This window comes from Cucumis sativus, chromosome 2, assembly GCF_000004075.3.
Source record: "Cucumis sativus cultivar 9930 chromosome 2, Cucumber_9930_V3, whole genome shotgun sequence".
Lineage (NCBI taxonomy): Eukaryota > Viridiplantae > Streptophyta > Magnoliopsida > Cucurbitales > Cucurbitaceae > Cucumis > Cucumis sativus.
Genome location: NC_026656.2, coordinates 24,561,856 through 24,580,162, shown reverse-complemented (window position 1 = coordinate 24,580,162; position 18,307 = coordinate 24,561,856). Strand labels below are relative to the sequence as shown.

The following is an 18,307-nucleotide window of genomic DNA, read 5'->3' as shown; positions in this document are numbered from 1 at the left end:
TGAAGAGGTACTAACGGTGGACGAGGCAGTTTCAGTTGTCCTGAAGAAATTCGAAGATGTTTTTACATGGCCGGAAACTCTACCTCCACGAAAAAGTAATGAGCATATCTATTTGAAACAAGGAACTGACCCGGTCAATGTGAGGCTGTATCGCTATGGATACCAACAAAAGGCGGAGATGAAGAGATTGGTGGAAGAGATGCTGAGTTCAGGGGTTATTCGCCCAAGTAATAGCCCATATTCCAGCCCGGTTCTGTTAGTACAGAAGAAGGATGGTTGTTGGAGATTCTGCGTAGATTATAGGGTCTTGAACAACGTGACTATACCCGATAAGTTTCTCATTCCAGTTATTGAGGAGTTATTCGACGAGTTGAATGGAGCTAGATGGTTTTCAAAGATTGACTTGAAAGCTGGGTATCATCAAATTAGGATGGCAAGTGGAGATATCGAAAAGACAGCGTTCCGCACACACGAAGGACATTATGAATTCTTAGTCATGCCCTTCGGATTAACTAATGCCCCCTCAACTTTCCAGTCTTTGATGAACATGGTATTTAAGCCATATCTAAGGAAGTTCATATTGGTGCTCTTCGATGATATTTTGATCTATAGCGAAAACTTAGAGGTACATCTCACACATCTTGGACTAGCACTGGAAATCCTAAGAAGAAACGAACTATATGCTAATCGAAAGAAGTGTAGCTTTGCACAAGAACGCGTGGATTATCTAGGCCACATCATATCAGCTCAAGGAGTTGAGGTCGATCCAGAAAAGATAAGAGCAATTAAAGAATGGCCTACACCTACAAATATAAGAGAAGTTCGTGGGTTCCTGGGTTTGACAGGATATTACCGAAAGTTCGTCCAACATTATGGATCAACGACAGCTCCTTTAACTCAGTTAGTGAAGAAAGGAGGGTTCAATTGGACTGACGATTCAGAAGAAGCTTTTCAAAGGCTGCAACAAGCTATGATGACCCTACCAATCTTGGCATTGCCAAATTTCAGTAGCACCTTTGAATTGGAAACAGATGCATCAGGGTATGGCATAGGAGTTGTGTTAATGCAAGCCAAGAAATCATTGAAGTTTTTACTAGAGCAGAGAGTAATTCAACCTCAGTACCAAAAGTGGGTAGCCAAACTGTTGGGATACTCTTTTGAAGTACAATACAAACCAGGACTAGAGAATAAAGCCGCTGACGCCCTATCCCGTGTACCTCCAGCGGTTCAATTCAGTAGCTTAACGGCACCAGCATTAATAGACTTATTAGTAGTCAAGAAGGAAGTGGAAGAAGATACCAGACTTCGCAAAGTATGGGAAGAACTACAATCAGGGGAGGAGAATACTGAAAGAAAATTTTCTATCAGACACGGAATGCTAAGGTACAAGGACAGGTTGGTGTTATCTCAGTCATCAACTTTGATTCCAGCCATACTGTATATTTATCATGATTCTGTGATAGGTGGACATTCTGGTTTTCTAAGAACTTATAAGAGAATTACTTGAGAGTTATATTGGGCCGGAATGAAAATTGACATCAAAAGGTACTGTGATGAATGTCTTATTTGTCAGAAAAATAAATCCTTGGCTTTGACCCCGACTGGGCTATTACTGCCATTGGAAGTTCCCACCAACATTTGGAGTAATATCTCAATGGACTTCATTTAGGGGTTGTCGAAATCAAGTGGCTTTAAAACTATATTTGTAGTGGTCGATAGGTTCAGCAAATATGGTCATTTTCTTGCCCTCAAACATCATTTCACAACGAAAACTGTAGCAGAAGTATTTGTTAAAGAAATTGTGCGTCTACACGGATTTCCTAAATCCATCGTATCGGATAGAGATAAGGTATTTGTGAGCAGTTTTTGGAAAGGAATGTTCAAATTGGCTGGCACTAAATTAAATAGAAGCACGGCATATCACCCACAAACAGATGGTCAGACAGAAGTGGTCAACAAGAGCGTGGAAACATATTTAAGATGTTTCTGTAGTGAGAAACCAAAGGAATGGACAAAATGGCTACACTGGGCGGAGTATTGGTACAATACCACCTTCCATCGGTCATTGGGAATCACTCCTTTTCAGGCTGTATACGGTCGCACACCCCCTCCGTTAATATACTATAGGGATCAAAGCACATCTAACTTCCTGTTAGATGAACAACTCAAGGCAAGGGATGAAGTCTTGGAAGTATTGAAGGAACACCTTCGAGTGGCTCAAGATAAAATGAAAAAGAATGCAGATTTGAAGAGAAGAGATGTGGAATACAAGGTTGGTGACATGGTGTTTTTAAAAATTAGGTCATACAGGCAATCTTCCTTGCGTAAGAAAAAGAATGAGAAACTGTCCCCAAAGTTTTTTGGGTCGTTTGAAGTTACAGAATGAATAGGACTGGTAGCATACAAGCTCCAGCTACCGGAATCTTCATGTATTCACCCAGTCTTTCATGTCTTGCAACTTAGAAAGATGGTGGGAAATCACACCATGCTGAAACCAGAAGAAATGGCCTGTTTAAATGAAAACTATGAATGGTTGGCTATTCCGGAGGAGATATATGGGTATTCGAAGAACAATGAAGGAATTTGGAGGTATTGATTAAATGGCAGGGGCTACCACCTCATGAGGCATCTTAGGAGGAGTATGAAGAATTTCAGAAGAAATTTCTGAATTTTCACCTTGAGGACAAGGTGAATTTGGAAAGGGAATGTAATGATAGACCCCCAATTATACACCAGTACAGTAGAAGGAAGAAGAAGCAAGGTTAACCGCACGTGCTAGGGAAAATAGCCTTAATAGTTTTAATATTGTTAGTAGATGATTCCATAATAACATAATAGAGTATAAGTAGGAGTTTGTTATGGAGAGAGAAAGTTAGTTAGAGTATAAATAGGAGTTGATTATGGAGTATAAATAGGAGTCTGTTGGAAGGGAGAATGGGGTGAAGAATTAGGGCTGCAATATTCCTTGAAAGAGAGGAAGGGCAGGGGGTTAGGGGTTCTTTAATTTTTCTTTTACTGCTTTTATATTGTAATTTTGTTGCATATATCAATAAATAGAAACACTATATCAGTGTTCTATCAGAAGGTCACCTTTGTATTTTTGTTTTGATGCATAGATAGACAAGAATAGATGAGTAAAAGAGAGTTAAGTTGGATACCTTTAAAGACAAAATTAGTTGAAGTTGCTATTAAATCAAGGCATCTGCTTGTTAATGGATAGTTAATGAGATTTGTCGTTAACTTTTCCCAATAAGGATGTTTCAGGCCTGTGTCTTCGATTGGTTGTAGTTGCCTTATGTGTGACCCTTCAGCTCCGTTGCCATTTTAGAGAGAGGAGAGAGAATTTTTTAGCTGTGGAGAATTACTTCAATCTTACCAACTACCAACACTTCAAATAAACAAAATTATTAACAAATTAAAAACTAAGTTTGAACTCAACACTACCATGTCTATAGGATAACTAGGTAGAAAAAATAGATCAAAATGCTTCATCTAACACTTCTAACAAACAATTTTTTCAATCCATTATAGCCCTCCAGAAATTTCAACAATTTTAACCTTAAACCTATAACAATTTCAATATACATTTTAAAAAATTTAACATACATTCCATTTCAATATACAATTTTCATCATACATTTCAAAAAACATCAAACATTTGAACAATTTCAAAATCAAATCTAAAACTACATATTTCTTTAACTTAAAAAAAAAAAAAAAAAAAAAAAAACAACCATCAAACAACTTACCAAAATGACAAGCGACAACAGCGGAATAGAATGACTAGTGGCAGATGAACCCGATGGTGATGGCAAATTGTGACCCTTCTTCCTGACTTCTTTCTCTCTAACTCTTTATTTCTCTCTATCTTAGAACACATATCTGGAATTTTGTAGAGGATCTCTCAATGGACAATGAAAACATCAGAAGATTCATCCTCACTATTCTCGATGTTGTACCCATGACTTCAGAAAAAGTAAACTAATTATTTAATTGTTTCCTTTTCTCCAACACAGTCAACATCTATGTTGAGACTCTGCACCTAATTCCAGACGAATATATGTATGACATCTGAGAAAAGTAAACAATTAAATAAACAACTAAACAATTAAATAATCAGGAATAACCACATATTTTCTGATGTATATATGCATGGCGTCGAAAAAAAGGAAATAAAAAGAAAAATTGTTATTTAATTGTTTCCTTTTTCCTGACGTGTACATGTATAATGTTGGGGATTGTGTGGTCATTCCTGACGCGATGAAATCAACGTCAGGATAGATTGCATCTTCTGACACACACCTTACGACACTAACGGATGTGCTATTTTCCAACATTTCTTATCTCGATGCACTTTATAGCGTCAAGATATCCCTAATTTCTTATAGTGGTGGGAGTTAATCGTTAGTATATAGAATGGTAGGGAGTGTCCAAAAATCTGATCAACCCAATCTGACCCATACGGTTTAGCCAATTGATTAATCAACTTATTAGGATTGGGTTTGGTTCAAATATATATAAAAAAAAGTCTTATGGGGTTACGTTAGTTCATGGGTTGTTCATAAAAAACAACCCAAACCAATTTAGACCAAACCCAACCAACAACTCCTAAAAATAATTTTTTAGGCATTGGAAAGAAATTTTTCATAATTTTAAATTGAGATTGTGTCATTAATTTTATTTCAATATATGAAAATAATTGTGTAAATTAGGTAGGACAAATATCTCTAGTATATGTAATATAAGACATTTAATTGAGTGAAATCAAAACCTGCAAAACCAAAAGCGAATGAGCGTTATTTATGTTCAAAGTGAACAATAATAACATACCATTACATGAGAGATATTTGGAGGCTAGTTGTTTCTAACAAAAGTGGTATAAGAGCAATGCCCTAATGTAGTCATATATTGATGAAATGCCCTAATATAGTTATTTATGTTCAAAATTTACCATGGATAAGATAAGATAAGAGAATGATTATTTTGGTTTATAAAAAGGAACAACTATATCTTTCTCCTACAGAACTAAACCTTTTGGATGAAACAAGTACTCTTAATAATATGTATTTACATGTTAGGTGTACTCATATTAGCTCTATTATTTATATACATATATATAGTAGACATTATCTCTCACAAACAAACAACCATTAAAACAAAAAAACCCATTGCTTAAAAAATCCCACAAGACGGCTGCCAGCAATTGCGTTAGACTCTATATATACTAAAACAAATATTATTGAACTATTTAAGTTTAAACAACATAACTCTATAACATTTTTTTAAAAAAATATTTTAAATAACAAAATTTCTAAAAATATTTATAAATACTTTAATGTTAAAAAGAAAGAAAGGAAATTATTGAAAATGACGAGATATGGACGGAAATTTCAAGGATGAATCAAAAGTAGTGGGGAGGGGTTAATGGGTTATTAAATAAAAAGACAATACATATGTGTTTTCTGAGTGGATGTGAAGAAAAGAATAATGGTGAGGGAGATAAGTAATGAGAGTGAGATTCAGGCGCCGGCGGCCAAAGTTTGGGATCTCTACGGCGGCCTTGAGATGGTAAACTTCATCCCAGTTCACCTCCCCAATCTCGTCCACAAAATTGACGTCCTCCAAGGCGACGGAGGCGAAGGAACTCTTCTCCATATCACTTTTGCACATGGTATATCTTCATTACTACTCCCTCTATAATTATATCGTCTGTTAATAATTTTCTTTCTACCATCTGCAATTATGACCTCTTCATCAATTAATACATATTTAATTAAAATTTCTTAAAAATTCATGCATACTTACGTTATTGAGTTTTGAAACGTGTTAGAGTAAGATTCCATGAATTAATAAACACATCTAAGATTGATTGTATAAGTACTACGTTAATACAGAATAACACTCACATTTTACGTGTTTTTTTGTGCAGTATATTTCAATCGATACACCAAAACATAGTTATAGAAGAGAGACATAGAAATAGTGATTGAAATATTTTTAATTATGTATTTAAGTATTAAGTAAATTACTCAAATTTAGAACTCAACAGGAAAAGACAAACTACAACATCTTATATTATTATTAGACATAGAGGATATATAAAACTGAAAATCATAAAAATAAGAAATCAGACTTATTTTATTTATTTTTTATTTTCGAATTTTAGAGAATCATAAAATTATAAATATTTATAGGACCACTTGGATCATAAATATTATTTTTTATGGGTATGAATGTTAAATAATACCAGATATATTTAAATTTCTATTGTACTTAATATGTAAGATTATTAGTATTTGATCTACCAATTTTATATGTAAGTTGAAATCAAATAAAGCCAAAAGAAAAATAAATTTAGTATTATTTAATATAATCTTATATTAATTAATTAGTTAATCTATTAAAATATAAACAAATAAAATTAGGAGGCTTTTTAAACCTAAAAAATGAGTCAAACTATCTATAAGACACTAACAAATCTATTTTTTCCATTGCAAATCTATAGACATTAATATAAGTTTATTCAGGTGTTTTACTTAAAATTTATTAAAGTTAAAATAATATATGTAGATTTAATAACTAATTAAAATTAAGAGTAATAAATGATTGATATTAATTTTATTAATCAAATTATATTTTTACTAATTAATCTTCCAAATATAAAAATTCTACCGTATGAAAAGTATTAGAAAACCAATGTCCAATTGGCTTTTAAATTAGTTGTTTGGTTAATAATCGAAACATGAAGATACGACGATGGATAGAAATTTCGACATATGGACAAAAAAATTATGACTATGATTATAACATACATACAGGTTTAGGAGGTCCTACAAGTTACAAAGAGAAGTTCGTGAAGATAGATAACGAAAATCGTATTAAAATAGCAGAAACGGTCGAAGGAGGTTACTTAGATCTTGGGTTTACTCTTTACAAGTTTCGTGTGGAGATAATTGAGAAAAATGAAGAAAGTTGCATTGTAAAATCAACTGTTGAATATGAATTGAAGAAAGAAGCTGCTTCAAATATTTCATTGGCAAGTGTTCAACCTTTGGTAGCCATTGCTCAAGCTGTCAACAACTATTTCCTCAATACTACTCGTCAGCCACATGTTAAAGGTGATGCATAATTCGATCCAATTCATATTGATCAGTACCTATGTATTAGTTTTTGCTTAATTAACGTTCCATCTCGTAACAATTTGATTTTTGAGAATTATACATTATACACTACTTACCTGTCGATATTTTTTGTCCCTTTTATTATCTAATTCTTTTTTTGTTACTGGTTTAAAAAACCATTTCAAATTTTGAAATTTGAAAAAAACAATGTAGGTTTTAATACCTTGTTGTTCTTTTTAAATGTTGGCTAAAAATTCAATCATCGTATATTTAAGAAAGATACATATGTCGGTAAGAAATAAGGAAGAAGTTAAATAAGTTTAATTTTTATAAACGAGAAAACAAAAACAATATGATTTTAAGACGAAATATTAAGTAATTGGATGATTATGAAATAGAAATATTAATAAAGTGTTTTGAGCTCCATTAAGTAATTGCTTTCACCCATTGCTAAGTGAAGTTTGAGCTTAATTACATTGCATTTGTAGTGTCCTATTCAATTCATTGTAACTTTGATCAAATTCTCTCAAGTTTTCCAAACCTATACATATATATAATAAAGCAGCAACTAACCAAACTAACCAAGTAAAGTGATACATCCACATTTCAACTTATATCTATTAAGCAACAATGTTAGACCCTTGCTTAGCTAGAATGCACGCTTACCTCGCAATGCCAGACCCTTAAACTTGTTTAGAACGCTCAATCTTTAAACTTAACATCTACAACTCTACTACTCAATTACTGTTCTCATAGTGCGGGTTTCAGATTTCTCCCATCCTTTAAAAATCTCATCCCCAAAATTCTATTTTCACCGTTCTCTTGCCTTTGTCCTATTGGAACTTATGTTCTAAAACTCGTAGATTGTAAATAAAATCCATTGACCGTTATTATTAAAGTGTTATTATTATAATAGATGTTATTAATTATATTATTAGTTTTGTCTTAATAACCAAAATCCAATAAACTAACATCCTAAGGTGTTTGATGAGTCTTGAACAGTATGTAGAAACAAACAGAGACCAATGTTTGATATCAGCTTAAAGGAATTATAGTATAGGGATGAAGTTGGGTATACTTTATCCTAGTAACACTATGGATACGACTGACTTTGTATTTAATACAAACGCAATGATCCAACACATCCATGTAGGTGACATGCGAGTGAGGGTATCCTATGCAATCATGAGTTGACATAAGATCAAACCACAAAATAGTAACCACTAGATGTAACTTCGTTGACTAGTTCGGTTTCTATTTAGGATGACCTAGGTAACTTAGTTTAAATCCTGAGTATATTATGAACCCTTGTTCGCAAGGGATTGTCCTTTAATTTGTATGAGTGAGAGTAGTCGTATCGTCGATTCAATATACTTATCATTTTGGGAACAAGACCGAGTGAGAAGATGGAAACATAATTACACAAGATGGAATTCACTTCTTCTCAACTTTAGGGTAAGTAGATGAGCGTTCCCTTAAATGGTGTCTCTGAGACTTGAACAAATGGGATTTAAATAAAGTTTTCAAATTGAACAAACTCAAAATTAATAAATACAAATACCAAATTGTCATTTATAAAATTAGAACATAATTTCAACAACAAAAATGTGTCTTACTATTTGAACAAGTACATAACGTTTGTTTGAAGCAATTACATAGAAAAGAAGAAAAAATAAAACAACATCTCTTATAGCCCCGGACACCATCTTCAAATAAGTCCACACCTACAACCCTATATTATTTTTGTATTATGTTACTGAGTTAGAACCCTAGATTGTTATGTTATATGGGAGATGCACTGCTATGATAATTTTATATTATATGAGTAAGTTCAGTCTGATTTTGTTGCATATAGTTGTATCGAAATATTTCCAACACTAGAGTTAGAGATGAAGTTCTAGTTAGGGTTAGTGAGTGTTGTTGAGAGAAGAGAGATACTTCTTGGCTTCAAGCCATCTCTCAAGTTTAATGACTTCCACGATTATTTTCATTTGAAATAATCAACATGAAACTTTGCAACTTCTAAAAATTGGGATACTCCTTCTTTATACTCAACAGACAATTTATTTCTAAGTTTGATCTAATCTTGGTTCATCCTTAGATCTAAAAGATAAATATGTTTTATTACAATTGAAAGTTAGTTTGGAAAATCTAATTTAAACGTATGTTCTAAAAGAAAGAAAAAATTGTGGCAAATTATCATTCAACTATATTTATATTTATAGTGAGAAAATGAGCAACCACAGATAAAATAAAGAATATTTAATTTAGGACAAATTATGTAGATGTAGGAATATGAAAATACTTTGGCATGGATAGGGTAAGCTTTTTGTATGTCCAAGTTGTGGAATAAAGCTACCTAACAAAAGATTATATAAGGATTAAACTTCATTTTTTCTTTTACACTTATATCCTCCTCTTCATTCACAAAATAATCAAAAGCTTTTACCTTTTAACCATGTTTTCAAAAATGAAATATAAGAGGTTTGTCAACTTTAAAAATCCCTCAAAGGCTCTTCAAACAAAAGCTTAAAGAGAACATCTCCCCACACACAGAATCAACCCCTAATGATTTTTGCTTTGATACATTAAATTAGCAACATATAAGTTAATGTTGTTGTCTATGTTTTGGAACCCATCAAGAAAGAATCTTATAAATTGTTAATTGAACCCCATTTGAACAAATATGTCATTCATCCAGCTCCACCAAAAAAAAAAAATATCACAAGAAACCACATGAAGAACAAGAACATAATCTTGGAACAAAGGAGTTTTAGGGAAAAAATAGTAATCTAACTTAAATAAATTACATAACGAAAGAGATAGAGCAGATGATGGCGAAGATGGAACTGGAGGACAGGGGCGGCACCGGAAGACACAAGCTAGACGACGAGAACGGTGGTGGCACGTTTTTTACTTCTTCTCTTCTTCCCCTTCGCATATTTGTGAAATACATATTTGGGGAGGGTTTATAGAGGGGACCTCCCAACACAGCCGGACATTCTTCAGTAGTTCTCCATAACTCCCGACGACGATAGTAAAACGTTAGGAGTTCTCTTATATCTCTTGACGCATGGAGTAACACGACGGGAGATACATAATCATTTTTTAAATGTTTTCTTTCTGTTGATGTCTCACGATATGTGTTAGGCCTTCCTCGTAACTCACGAGAATTAAATGCGTCCATCCCGAGTTGAGAGATGCTGATTAATTGCCCGCGCATGTTTTAGGCGTCGGAAGATATAATATCTCCCAACTCTCTAGTTGTTACATCGGGAGATACTCTATCTCCTTAAGCTTATTCTCTTGATGCCTATTCTCCCCACAATTTAAACAAACATTAAGAGATCCAGAATTCTTGTAATGTTTTATGTCAACAGAGAAACATAATCAACACACTTGAATAAAATAAACTCAAATTAAAAACTAATTTTGTTCTCTTTTTTCTTCAAAACATAAATCTCTCACGTCGCTTCCCGATTCCCGACTCTTTACTTATTTATATTTTCAAATTGAAATCTTGAAACAAATCAGAAGGACATTGAGTAGAATGAAAAAGTAATAATAAAACTCAATTATTTGTGTTAACATTCACAACAAGATAAAACAAACTAGAAAAACAAAATAAGTCCAACATTTGTATAAAATAAACGGTACGAAATTGCACATAAATATTTCTACAATGAATCACAAAACCTCTAAAAAAAGATTAAGTAAGAACTCGGAGGAATAGAGAGAAAAACACCTCAATGAATGACAAAATATTTTGTATGTAGATGAATTGCATCTAGTGTATGAGTTGAGAAGATGAACTAGAATAACAATATGTCAAAACGATGATGATCAAAATGTCGAAGGTAATTATTTTTTGTATTCTATGATAAAACATCACATTACCATCTAATCTTTAATTAAAAATTAAAACTCTAAATTATCGAGGGTGTTTATCTTATTTAGCAATAGTCATCCAAATATAGAAGTTCTCTCGTCATTTTGTTAAAGAGATAGTAGAATTTTAACGACGGAGACCAAAATATGTACTTTTTAAAAGTTTAAAAACTAGACGCTTTTAATAAAACAAAATATAATTTAAACATAGAATAAAATAAATATCATTGGAAATATGTGGTGCATGGAGGCCTTATCTTGGTGAACCTCGGAAAAACAAACTACATATATCTCTTTCTGAGTGTACTTTATCTCAGTGCAGAAAAAGATCAAGAAAAAAAATGGTGAGTGAACTCATTGATGAGACTGAGATTCAGGCGCCGGCGGCCAAAGTTTGGGAGCTTTATGGCACCGTTGAGTTTGGAAACTTCCTTCTACGTCACGTCCCAAATGTCGTTCAGAAAATCGAGTTCCTCGAAGGCAATGGCGGCGAAGGAACTCTTCTCTATGTCACTTTTGCACCTGGTTAAAATCCTTACTCATTCTCTCTCAACTGCTGTTTAGTTCTTGTCGTTATGGCATGTTTTGTTGTGATTTTGAAAATAATACAAATTTCTTTTATTATGTTTTTGAATTACTCCTAATCATACTTGATGCTTCATTTTGCAATTTTTTACTGTCATTTGCATATCATGTTTTTATTTTCTTGTTTTAGTATGTTTGAATGTGATTTTAACCATGTCATAAAGTGATTTAAATTTTTAAAATCAAGTTAATGGGATAATATGCTCTAATAGGGAGGAAACATTCTTTTTGTTCTAAACAAATCATTTAATTAAATTCAGGCTAGTTTCCATATACTTGTTTAAAAGCTAAGAATGTACTAATTAAGCATTTAAACTGATTTTGAAGGAAGAAAGAAATATTTTAACATACTTTCAAAATCACTCTTCAAACATGCCTTCAAATCAAATACAAACTTAGGTTGACAATAATTGAAAAAAAGTTTATAACCGTTGCAGGCTTAGGTGGTATGAGATACAAAGAGAGGTTTGCAAAGGTGGATAATGAGAATCGTATAAAAATAGCAGAAATGGTGGAAGGAGGTTATTTAGATCTTGGCTTTACTCTTTATAGGTTTCGTTTTGAGATTATTGAGAAAAATGAAGAGAGTTGCATAGTAAAATCAAGTATCCAATATGAGTTAAAGGAAGAAGCTGCTTCAAATGCTTCACTTGCAACTGTTGAACCTTTGAAAGAGGTTGCTCAAGCTGCCAAACACTACTTCCTCAATAAGTCAACAGCTTAAAAGATGATGCATAATCCAATAATGTGATAACCATCCATGTGTTTTGAATGGACTTTTTTAAGCATTTGTGTTTAGAAATAAGTTTAGTGGTTGTTTGTGATGTTTAGCAACCACTTAGGACGTTTTATGTAATGGGTTTGAGGAAAAAGGTGACTCTTTTTCTTTATGAATGACAATGGCCCATTTAGTGGGTTGGGATCTTACACTTGTTGCTTTAATTTGCCTTTCTTAAATATCTATTAGTGAGATAAGATATTTGTCGGTAGTTGTAAATATAATATTAATATTATCATACATAACTGTAAATATAGTAAAATTTATCAAAAGCTTTTCGATAATAGAAGTTTATCATTAATAGAAATATTGGTCTATCACTGATAGTCCATAAAAATTTATATGCGTTACAAGTTTATAGGTAGAATTTGATATATTTGCAATTTAAAAAAAAACATAAATCCTAAACATCAATGGAAATTAGGTTTACTCATTTGCTAATGGCAAGTTGTTTCACCTAGAATACCTAAGAATAAGAACAAGATTCTACATTACTCATTCGCTATTGCATTGAGATTTCTTGACTTGAGCAAGATTTTACAGATAACATGAACTCTTTGATATTGAGTTGAAAAAAAAAACTATATGCATACAAGTTTTACAGCAGAAAATACGAGGAGTGCAACCTCAGTCGACAGCCATGGCTTCCAGGCTTCCGCTAGCATCGTCCACACCAATTTTATTCTCCTCAGCTGTGATTCTCGTTTCCTCAATTAAACTCTTCTGTTCATCCTCTATGGTATTTTGCAACTCATCCACCTGCACCAATATAAGTTGAGGATTTCAAGTATTTGGTACAATATAAACAATCGAAGTCAAACAATAATTATCAAGGCACAACTGCTCAGATGGGATTTCAAAGCATATATGAGCAAACCTCGGACTTCCCCATAATCACAAGAGAAACAAACTTGAACAGCGTTAGTTAGTGCTTAACACCAGACGACAGGTATTTTGCAGATTGTCAAAAGTGTGGATAGAGATCTTTTCAGGTGTGGCTACAATTTCTAGATGGGTTTAAAAGACCTCACCATGGCCCAACAACAATTCAAAAGGCAAAAGGCAAGAGAAAATGAACAGATGTTAAAGATGAATCCTCCTCCGGCAATGTTAGTCCAGATCAAAGTATATATATGAAGTGGTTGAAGTCACTTCCAGAATGGGGAAGTTAAAAACACAGACATTCCCTCAAAACGACCCAAGCACCATGCCACAACTTTCTCTATTCCGACAAGATAATAAATTACTGGCAAACCGAATCTTTTCCCAAATCCGGGACCAGGAGGGTAAATTTTTCTTTTTAATTGGTATTTCTAGGCAGTCTTCTTGTTGGGTGTTCCAGAAATCTTCATGTAATATTCCATCTTGTGAAGCCCTTGGATTAAATGGTAGTAACAGAACATTTTAACCGTATGAAGGAACGTTGTAATACATTCTAGAATGGCTAACAGTAGAATAGATGACCATTAAATCACTTCCAAAGTGACTACAGCTATAACTCTTGAATGCACATCACTTAAAAGGCATTCCATCTCGTTCAAGAGCTCATGTTAGACAACTACTTCATTCAGATAGAAATTCGAACATGCACGAGGAGAATATACGGTTGGAGAAGTAAGGCTGTAGTCCCAAATACATAGGGAGAATTTACACTCAATAAGAGCAATGTTTCTTTTTATGGTAAGAAATCATGCTGTCATTGAGAAAAATGAAAGAATATAGAAGACCAGATAAGAAGAAAAAACAAACAAATCCTATAAAAAGAGAGTCCAACCCTAGCTACTGAGAATGATTCAATCCAAAAGGACAAGACCAAACTCATAAATACACAAAGGTCTAGTGACCAAAGCACATAATGAGACATAAACCTAACTACCTCCCAAACTTCCTCAGCTGATCTCTCCACCTCTCTAAAAGTTCCATTAATCCTCTCAATCCAAATGCCCCAGGAAACTGCAAAGAAACTAGCCTGTCTAAAAACCCTGCCCTGCTCCTTGAAAGGAGAATGTGAGAACACCTCCTCCACCTCCACCTAAGCCCTGCTATCTCTATGCCAAACCCAACAGAAAGTGAGAGAAATGTAAATAAGGTGTTCAAAAAACGAGTCAAAATCTGTAGCTTTTCCATCGAAGATAATCAATTTTACTCAAGCCAAGATAACAATAGGAAGAGCTACAGATTTCGAGTGTGGACTTGGTTTTTTTTCCCTTGTATTCCTTCATTCTTTTCTTTCTATATATAAAAGAAACTATAGGAAGGCTTCATTGAATGTTGACAGAGAACCGAAAGATCTCCGTTTCTTTGATGAAGGTCTGACTCATGAAGATCGTTTCTAAAAGAGTGATTTTGTCATTTGGAAAAGAGGTGTTAAAGCTGAAGACCTTCAAAAAATTTCCCAGAAATAAGGTTTGAAACTTTCAAAACATGTTAAAGTTTGTATACTCATCTTGAATTCTCAAGCTTTTCACAACATTATAAAGTTGTTCCTCTTAGGAAGGTCTCACAAGCCTAAAAGATAATTTTTAAAAAAACTAGAAAAGCCTAGAAGATACTTTCAAATAAAAATCTTGGATCTTCGAGGCTGAACACTAGAAATTACATTTTTATTGAATCAAATTTTCCAATCATTTCAGCACCTAGGGTAAACTAGCAAAAAAACACAAATAGAACCATGCACATCCTTCCTCAGATGAGCCATAATTTGAAAATATAAATCTTTATCTTCTCTGTGCACCAATCAGTCTAAGAATCCCTAAACAATTCAAAAAGTGAAAAACTGGCGGTAGTGGAGAATCCAATGGCTAAACTAATGAATCTTCAAACAAAGAGACCAAAATGTTTATATTTAGAGTCAGTTAAAGAATATAACTATATAAGTACAAGAAATTGATGATGGGATTGGGAACATACCACGTGCAACAAAAGCGCAAATTGCTTCTTACGAAGCTCCAGCATCCTTGAACTAGCTGTGTTCTCTGAATCAAGTGCAGCAATCTCTTTCTCCAAATCCACAATAGTCTTTTGTGTCACAGACCTAGGTGGTTGTGCTGCTATAAGTTTTCTAATTGCCTCACACTCCTCCTTGTGTTGCCTCTCAATTTTGCTTTCTTCAAGCTGTTTCTTAAGATCTTCAATATCATCCTGAGCTAACAAAATCTGTTTGTTTATCTCATCCTTAAACTCATGGAAACTCTCCTTTTCCCTAATATTAGCATCAACAACTGCTTTACTCTTCAGCAAAGGAATTTCAAACGTGGATAACTCTTGTAAAAAAGCTCTGGAAAGCTTCTCACAGTCATCATTGTTACTCCCATCCTTTTCAATCTCAAGAACAAAGGAAGTAAACTTCTTCTGAAGCTTCTTCAATGGAGGTTCCCCCCTTGTTGTGGTTGTCCGTGTGAGAAGCCTGTGTTTAATAATAACATCATCTTCTAGAGGCCCAAAGGCATAATTTGCTGCCACTGCTTCCCCTCGAGTGGAGACTTTCCTCGCTCTCACAGACATAATCTACTTCTTAATCAGATCCTGGAAATAAAATGGTGAAAAATGAGAACATAGAAATTGAAGAGGTACGAAAATAGGCAATTGAAATGGAGGACTAAGGTCAAGTTTGAAATATAGAAGAAGTGAGGAAGTTGAGGAAGGACTGTTTCGTGTTTCTTTCAAGTCTATAGAAACAGTATCAATGTCAAACCGACCTAAAAGACATCCAAAAAGTGTCAATGTCTCACTTTAACTCTCAAAACAACCTAAAAGATACCCAAACACAAAATCTCTAAAATGAGTCTAAATGGCACTTTTAACTCAAAAAACAAGTTAACAAGTGGTTAAGTACTTCAAGTCTTAAATCTCAAAAACCTACAAATGTCCAAGTGTACCTTCCTAACTCAAAACCAACCCCAAAATCTCTAAAAATGGTCTAAGTGACACTTTAATTCTCAAAACAAGTAAAAACTACTCAAGTGTAACTTTCAAACTAAAAACCAACTACAAAATTTCTAAAAAAATTCCAAGTAACACTGTAACTTTCAGAACAAGTTAAAACTACCTAAGTAGGAATAAAACTCAAGCCTACAAAATGTATGTAGGATAGCCACAACATATTACAATATTACAATAAAGCGTACAATAAATATGAAATCTATGCATGATTGGCTACCGTAGCTGTAGACTAGCCACAACATATTACAACTAAAGCATACAATAAGTATGAAATATATGCATGAATGGCTACCGTAGTTGCAGAATAGACACAACATATTACAACTCAAGCATACAATAAGTATGGAATATATGCATGATTGGCTGTTGTAGCTGAAAGATATCCGCATGTAATATCAATGTCAATCTGAAAAGTTCCTTAAAAGTGTGAAAATATCAATACAACTCTCAAAACAAGTTAAAAGTGTCTATGTAACACTTTAAATCCCATTACAAGTCAAAACTCCCTAAATATGACTTTCAATCTAAAAACCAACTAAATCACCTACAAATTGTGTTGAGCCCAAAACAATCTTCAAAATGATTATGTGCGCCTTCCGAACTCAAAACCAAACACAAAATTTCTACAAAGTGTCGAAGTGACGTTTTAACTCTCAAAACAAGTTAAAAAGTGCCTTGGGTGTGACTTTCAAACTAAAAACCTACTAAAAATCACCTAAAAGGTGTCTTAACTCTCATAACAACTTATGAATGATTAAGTGTGACTACCAACCTCAAAACCAACTACAAAATCTCTTAAAATTGTCTAAGTGACACTTAACTCTCAAAACAATTTGAAAATAATTGAAGTACTACTTCAAAACTCAACCAACATAAAAGGATGGATCAAATCTCAAGATAACTTTAAAACGTGTGAGTGATACATTTTACTCTCAAACCAACCTAAAAAGTATCCAATAAGTGCCTAAAGTGATTTTTAAACTCATAACCAACTACAAATTACAACCCTAAGTGTGACATTTTGACTATTAAAACAACTTAAAATTATCATTAATTCTATCAAACTCAAATCTAAGATCCTTACTATACTTACTAAATACAATTTTTCAAAATATAGTGATCCTACCTCAAACATTATTTCTTCGGTTGAGTGGTTGGGTTGTATTATTTTAAGTGAAAATAAGATTGTTTATAGGTAAGTTTCAAAGACAAAACGAATAAGGCCAGGCCAATATGACGGCAGGTTTTTCCCCCAAATCTCCCCTCTCATTTTCACTTATACAAAGTGGAATGAAACCAAATAGAAAATAAATGATAAAACTACCAAAGCAAAAGCAAAATGTCATCCAACAATTCTATGAAGAAGGAAAGTGTACAATCTATAGAATAGATCTTGTTCAAGTATGGTTATAGATATCATCCAAAAGTTCTAAGTGGAGCAAAAATATGTACTCACTCAAGCAATGCAGAAACTAAGTTATTTACCTTGAGAAAATAATCCAATTGGATTGTCCAGAATAAGATGCACACAACAAAGTACCGTAGCCGGCGGCAGAGAGAGAGCCGAGGGCGAGCGACGATTGGAGACTTCTGAGAAGGAAAGACGATCGGAGATGAACGCCGGAGACTGAGAAGGAGAGACGATTGAACGCCGGCGACGGTGGAAGGCCGAGACGAGAGGATGAGTCTGAGAGATGATAGAGACGGCGTCAAAAACTAAGTGAGGCGTGAAATTGAAAATTTTGACCTAATTATTTTCTATTTAGTACTTTACTAAAATACAATAATAATAAAAATATAAATAAATTAATTAATTTTCATAAATATAATAAAATATTAAAATATTTATAAACACTATATACCAAAATAATAAAGTCATCAAACCCCGCCTGTCTTTTAAAATACTTCAGGTTTGTAGCTTTTGAATTTTGCATACCTACCATGTCTTTCTTCTCTTCTTCTTCTACAATTTTTTTATATTCTTTTTTTTAAA

The 18,307-nt window shown here is 33.4% G+C and overlaps 3 protein-coding genes across 3 annotated transcripts; 2 read left to right on the top strand and 1 right to left on the bottom strand.

The window, feature by feature from the left end:
- The first annotated feature begins 5,336 nt into the window (after positions 1–5,336).
- LOC101204313 (S-norcoclaurine synthase 1) lies at positions 5,337–7,246 on the top strand. The gene is made up of 2 exons (XM_011651778.2): positions 5,337–5,671; positions 6,819–7,246. Exons 1-2 carry the CDS (start codon positions 5,488–5,490, stop codon positions 7,127–7,129), a joined length of 495 nt encoding a protein of 164 aa, XP_011650080.1. The 5' UTR covers positions 5,337–5,487; the 3' UTR covers positions 7,130–7,246.
- Positions 7,247–11,240: 3,994 nt separating this feature from the next.
- On the top strand, positions 11,241–12,569 carry LOC101219194 (S-norcoclaurine synthase 1). The gene is made up of 2 exons (XM_004148040.3): positions 11,241–11,534; positions 12,032–12,569. Exons 1-2 carry the CDS (start codon positions 11,351–11,353, stop codon positions 12,316–12,318), a joined length of 471 nt encoding a protein of 156 aa, XP_004148088.1. The 5' UTR covers positions 11,241–11,350; the 3' UTR covers positions 12,319–12,569.
- Positions 12,570–12,653: 84 nt separating this feature from the next.
- LOC101218722 (THO complex subunit 7A) lies at positions 12,654–18,060 on the bottom strand. Its single transcript, XM_011651777.2, has 3 exons — positions 17,800–18,060; positions 15,283–15,897; positions 12,654–13,131 (listed from the first exon to the last, which is right to left on the bottom strand). The coding sequence occupies exons 2-3, from the start codon at positions 15,874–15,876 to the stop codon at positions 13,000–13,002; spliced, it is 726 nt and encodes a 241-aa protein (XP_011650079.1). The 5' UTR covers positions 15,877–15,897; positions 17,800–18,060; the 3' UTR covers positions 12,654–12,999.
- Positions 18,061–18,307: the final 247 nt, after the last annotated feature.

Bases quoted from the DNA above. Each gene is read 5' to 3' on its own strand.
- LOC101204313 (XM_011651778.2), top strand. From the start codon at position 5,488: ATGGTGAGGGAGATAAGTAATGAGAGTGAGATTCAGGCGCCGGCGGCC. The intron at 5,672-6,818 runs GTATATCTTCAT...ACATACATACAG, and splicing joins CCATATCACTTTTGCACATG to GTTTAGGAGGTCCTACAAGT.
- LOC101219194 (XM_004148040.3), top strand. From the start codon at position 11,351: ATGGTGAGTGAACTCATTGATGAGACTGAGATTCAGGCGCCGGCGGCC. The intron at 11,535-12,031 runs GTTAAAATCCTT...TAACCGTTGCAG, and splicing joins CTATGTCACTTTTGCACCTG to GCTTAGGTGGTATGAGATAC.
- LOC101218722 (XM_011651777.2), bottom strand. From the start codon at position 15,876: ATGTCTGTGAGAGCGAGGAAAGTCTCCACTCGAGGGGAAGCAGTGGCA. The intron at 13,132-15,282 runs GTATGTTCCCAA...ATATTGGTGCAG, and splicing joins TTGCGCTTTTGTTGCACGTG to GTGGATGAGTTGCAAAATAC.